Source organism: Euleptes europaea, chromosome 7, assembly GCF_029931775.1.
Source record: "Euleptes europaea isolate rEulEur1 chromosome 7, rEulEur1.hap1, whole genome shotgun sequence".
In the NCBI taxonomy this organism is placed as follows: Eukaryota; Metazoa; Chordata; class Lepidosauria; order Squamata; family Sphaerodactylidae; genus Euleptes; species Euleptes europaea.
In genome coordinates this window covers 59,157,719-59,163,718 of record NC_079318.1, presented here as the reverse complement: position 1 = coordinate 59,163,718, position 6,000 = coordinate 59,157,719, and the positions used below count along the sequence as shown (strand labels likewise).

Sequence of the window (6,000 nt, the reverse complement as noted above, 5' to 3'; positions counted from 1 at the left end):
TATTTTCTGGTGACTTTTCCCACTTTAAAAATGTTTGTCCAAATTGATCTTGATGTGAAAACACCCCCTGCAAATAAAGTCTTCCTGGGATATCTCAGGAATAAAAGAAAGTACTTAAATAGAAAAGAAGAAATAACAGCAATGTGTTACCTTTACAATTTCTAATACAAAATATTTTGCATTGCTTTGTGAGACATAAATTATGCGTGCCTGCAGATCAAAGAATAAAGTGGGGGGCACAGGCTCAATGTCAGAGAAATAATAACTGGAGGACCTATTTAGGACCATGTCTTTCAGAGTCAGGTGGTCCTACTGGCGCCTTACGGAAAGAGTTCTTCTCCAAAGTATGAGAAGCCTTTAAATTCTTCTTGGTTGATTTGCTTTATGATTGTGTCATCCACCGGCGTTAATACTGGGTCTTCTCGTGTAAAGTCTTGATCAAAGTTATTTACATCCCTTTTGGTTTTCTGAGGAAGAAAAGCAGAACGTTATGGATGAGAGGTGGTGCCATGCCTAAAACAACCAAAACATACAAAGGCAGCTTTGTGGGCAGTGTGAAATTGGGTTTTCTTGTTTGGTTTCTGAAACAAGGCAGAGTTTTCTGAAATGATATAAAGAGAAGGTACTTCACGCACAAAGATGACCAAGCAAAACCACAGAAGCAAAGAATGGTTTGGGAGAAGCCGGCTGGCTTCTGACCGAGAAGCTGAAAGTGACATGATTGCACAGCATACTGTTGACATCATGATATTATACAACAGTCAGAACTGCTGTATATTTAGGGGAGCAGTTATTTATTTATTTATTTTTAAAGTAAAAGCATGACTTCAAAAGTATCTTCTCTAGAAATGATGTCACAGACTGATGAAAAATTTCTATGATGACAAGAGGCTAAGGGAAAAATCTACACACAGTACACACAGTGGCTTTTCAATCACTTAAGAGGCTTCCTGGAACCAGTTGCGGTAGTATTTTTGTAGCCTGTTATAAGTTAGGATTGCCTGGATTGCATTCTTCCCAAAAAGATCAGAGCCAAGCAAGCCTGGGATGAACAGAGTGCAATGTATTTTGGATGTTACCTCGCAAAAGGGGTGGTGGTGGCAGATTGGAAGCTGAAGTGGTTAAACACTTCCATGTTGGCAAGCAGCCCTTATTACTGTTTTAAGGTGCCACTAGACTCCGGTTTGTTTTTGCTGCAACAGACAAAGCCCTCTGGAATGATCGCCTCAGCAACTTTGCAAAACACGTCGCGCCAGTTATATAAGAAAATATGGGGCTTTACAAATAGCAAGCAAACTGTAGTCTGCAACAAAGTGAAATGAAGTATTGCTGACTTAAGGGGGCATGCTTTGTTATACGTTCCCACAATCTTTAAAGTATCAACAGCACATCAATCAGTGGAGGGGAATACTTTAACTAGTGTTAAATATGTGTCAGAGATTCTCTAGAACCTGGTCAGGATACCAAGCTTACACGTGACACTAACCTGACTGAATTTTAGCATCCAGTCCTGCTGGATCAGACCACTGGTCTATCTAGTCCACCATCCTGTTTTACACAGCGGCTTCCACCATCCAGTTTTACATAGTGGCTGACCAGTTGTTCTGGAGGGCCAACCAACAGGGCGTAGTGGTCAAGTCACTCCCCTGATGTTGCCTCCTAGCACTGCTATTCCAAGGCTTACTGCCTCTGAATATGGAGTTCAATATATGCAACACAGAAACTAGAAGACAACCAGTTTAAAATGAAATGTTCATTATGGTCTCTGCGGCTTTTAAAATCTGATGGGCTAGAAGTCAAACTATTCTTAGGAGCAGCTGTGAAATACCTACAATCGGACACATCCTATTGAATCTGTTGCAATTGTCATCTCTACTGTTGCTGTTTTCTGGTTATGCTTAAAGCAATTGTTTGATTTTTGATGCTGAACCAAGAGCACAAAGTATTGACATCTGATGAATGCTTTCCAGATTTTGTAGATCACATCTGAACTACAATAAATACCTAAATAAATCAGGATTTCTGTCACTGTTCCCCAAGGAATCTTGGGAAATGTTACTTATGAAGGTGTTGAGAATCCCTAGCGCCTTCAGAGAAGTATGGTTTCTATCGATTCTTGTACCCACAAATATCAGTTAAATTTGTACTGGATATTTGTCAGTAAATGTATAAAATCTGATGAATAATGATACCCACATGTGAATGCTGGCAATCTCAGATGCCTTTGTAAATGTCCAAAAATCAATTATCTACTAGCAAAGTATCCCTCCCTAATGCAGATCAAAAAGGGGATATACAGGTTAGGCTTCTGGAAACTTGGGGAAACCCTCAGGTTTTCAGACCAAAATACAAAAAACTTGCCCCCCTCCCAGTTTAAACTGATGTCTGAACTGTAGTGGGGAGGGAAGCAATGTTCTCAGTATTGCCTGGCTGCATCTAAAAGGAAGGTGGAGAAAGCGGGAGATGGGAATAGACTGTGGAAGGAGAGGGAACATGGTGAAGGAAAAGTAGAACCAGAAGGTAGGAAAAGAGGCAGCAGGTGTGTGTGTGTGGAGGGAAATAATTAGTGCAGGACTGGGGGGAAATGGAAGGGGGTGGTCTCCTGAAAGAGGGGACAAGAAACAAAATGAAGCCAGACATAGCAGGGTAAGAGGGAGAGAGGGACAAAATGGTGTGTGTGTGTGGGGTTGGTAGATGGGGGCTATCGGGAAACTAATCAAGCAGTAGGGGGAAGCAAGTTCAAGTGGGAGAAAAACTGGCGCAGGCAAAAGTGGGAGAGAGGACCCAGCATGGGGAAAGGGATCAGCAAGGAGGAATGGAATTTGATTTTCCTCGGGAGTCCTAGTACGTCCCTATTAGGATATATCAATGTTCCATCTTTTCAGACATATGCAATGCTGACAAACATATTTAGATGACTACCACCATTCATAAGTATATCTCTACATTTTGGGATATATACTGATTTCAGGCAATAATATCCTCCTCAGATACTACACAGCACAGTATTTACCACTGGAACACTGCCATCCTAAGGAGACTGACACCCTTCTAAGCCGACAGAAGTCAATGGGCTTTGAAGAGTATAAACACTGCTTTGGATTGCACTGGACATTTTTTTCTGTGTGCTGGAGTAAACAGTTTTATAGGGTGCAGAAGCATTTTCCAAGGACTACCGAGGTAGCAAGAGTTCGTATTAGTTAATAAAGCTGCATGTCTAAATGGTTAATTTGACTGGATTTGTTTTCCTTGTGGGTTAAGTTTGACTAGTGTAGTAGACCTGCAGGTAAGGCTATATGCTTTTTCATTTTTGTATGGGGTCTCGTACAAGAACAATATGACTGATGATGATGGTGATGATGAAGTCAGGAAGTTCCAGATACTATAATAACTACATACATGTATTAATCAGAAAGTGTAATTGTAAATTCCACTGTGTCCAGAGGAGAATGTTGTGAAAGATGGTCCATTCTCACTAACAGGAATGTGTTGATTAGAAGATACAATTGGCATGTAGAGGGATAGACAAGTATGAAATTTCCACAGCACAAATTGCTGAGCTCTGGTGTTAGACAAGTAGCTTCCTGCCACTCTAGCAATATAGCACAAATGTCATGAATGCTGAGTTTCTGGGCCTGGTGAGCACAAAGCAGCTCAGGATAGGACTTGTAGTGGGGGGAGAATGGTGAATGCGTACGTATCCCAAGATACTATCAGCTTTCAGGGGATTTTCCCTGCTGAAACAGCTTTGGATATGTGGGTGATTGGACTGGTGATAGGACTGGTAGGAGCCCCCCCTTCTTTTTGCTTCATAGTGAAAGCAAAGGAGAAGGGAGGGGCCATGGCCTAGTGGTAGAGCATGTGGTTTGCATTCAGAAAGTCCCTGGCATCTCTAGTTAAAAGAATCAGGTAGCAAGTGATGTGGAGGACTTCTACCTGAGACCTTGGAGAACCACGGCCAGAGTAGCCAATAATGATTTTGCTTGACCAGTGGTCTGACTCAGTATAAGCAATGTTTTTAAAAATCAGCACAGCCAATCAAATCTCCAATGGCCAATCGGAAGGCTTGCTGAGCAAAAGGCCCAACTGGCCAAGCCCACTCTCTAAAAACAGCTACAGGTTGCGGATCCCTGGTTTAAGTTTTATTTAAATACATATTTCCTAACCTTTGAAAATGTACATATTCAGTCAGTCTAAACAAATAATGAGGTAGGACAGTTCACATAGTCAATTGTGATGCTATTTTCTATGAGTCAGAATCTCAATAATTTCCATAATTTTTATTAATTTTATTTTATGATTTCCTATCCCTTCAGCCATACGTCGGTAGGATTCAGAAAAAGGGTGAAACCGCCCCCCAAACCCAAATAAATCATTAAATGTTACAACTAATTCCACAATTACAGCAAGACAATTTTTTTCCAGAAATGTTGGCTGTATTCTATTTCTGCATCCAGAAACAGCATGTGCCCTCGAGCCCCGCTTCCTGCACCCTCTTGACTGGAAGCTAGCTCTGCAGACCTGTCTTCTTATCAGCTGTAACCTTCCTGGATACCTTCTTTGAGGATCTAACCGCAATCAAAAGAGTGTATTGTAAAGGAAATGCTCCAGCCTCTTCCCTTTCATCTGCCTGTTTCTATGCCAGGAAACATGCATAGGTGATTATGACATATTTTATTTGGAGCCACCAAATAAACTGCTGATCCACCAAACAAACAAATTGTAGAAACACAATGACGCCACTGCTTGATGAGGCTACAGAGTTACCAGGACAGTTACTTGTTGCAGTACATCTCTGGGTCACAATAAATAAGGTTAGTGGCATCTGCCAGTAATCACCACTAAGGACTCCTGCTCTGAAAGAGGAGGAAAGAAGAAGTAGGGAACTTTTTGCAACACGTAAACCAATAAACACCACAATAGTTTGGAAACAGTCACACACAACAACAAATCGCTTTAAACAAAAACAATTCTTCTAATAGTAAAATGGCTGGTCCTTGTAAACAGGATATCAGAAAAATGGCCTACCCTCAGATGAGCTAGGGGTTTCTACACACTCAGGGGGACGCCTCTGGAATTCACACACATATGACTTCAGAAGAAACTTTTGGTTAACTTACGAAGTATATTTGTTTTTTACATTCCTTGGGGAGTCCCCTGAGTATGTGGAAATCTGCAGGGCATCTGAGCATGGTCTTATGAGGCATACCCATGCAATCCATTGGGGGGGGGACACATAGGAGCCGGCGTGACCCCTATGCTGGCGTCCATGTCACTTGCACCATGCATTCCCAGGGTTTTACTGGGGGCAGAAGTGCCTTTAGGCAGCTTCGTAACCCCTTTTGGGTGGGAAATGCGCCATTTTGCAGGCATCGAGATATCCCTGCAAAAATTATGGCAAAGCCCCAGGGAACCCTATAGGGAGTTCCGTGGTTTTTTTCCTTCAAAAAATGCTTCTCTCTCTCTCTTTGGCTTGCTGAACTGGCAGCAAACCACTGCCGTACCATCCCTCTCTTAGGAATGGGCTGACCACATTTCAATGAGTCATGAAGTGCTGAGAGATGGGGAGATGGGGAGATGGGGAAAGTGGCTGGGTTAAGTTCCCAAGACCCTAGAAAATCCTGGTGGGGGAGATTTTGGGATGAGGTGGATAAAATTTCCAAATTGTCCACCCTCCCCATGGACACCAAATTTTACTGAGCTACCAGAATGCTGTACACAATGCAAGCCTTTTATTTTAAAATATTCTGCTTTATTTAAAAATATTGTAGCCACAGAGATAATTTGTAACCTCTCCAAAAATGTTTACCTTTAAGGGAAAATTCATGCTACAGTGTCAGGTTTGTGTTCTAGCTGTATTTTTTTTATTACATGTAAAGATGATAAAAAGATCAGGATTTCCAAGTGTATGTACCATAGTCATATGCATATTGGTAGAATAATAAGATGTTCCTTGGGGCCCCCAAATAAAAGTGGCCAATAATACTGTAATGCCCATAA

The 6,000-nt window shown here is 41.7% G+C and overlaps 1 protein-coding gene across 2 annotated transcripts in view; it reads right to left on the bottom strand.

Annotated features, from left to right (window-relative positions):
* Positions 1-320: 320 nt before the first annotated feature.
* Positions 321-6,000, bottom strand: part of PRKCE (protein kinase C epsilon) — a 368,565-nt gene continuing 362,885 nt past the window's right edge. The window contains exon 15 of one of the 2 annotated variants that reach the window (XM_056852427.1): positions 321-467. In XM_056852427.1, the coding sequence (XP_056708405.1) occupies positions 321-467 (147 nt within the window). The remainder of the gene's footprint in view (positions 468-6,000) is intronic. The other variant, XM_056852428.1, reaches the window with a different exon arrangement.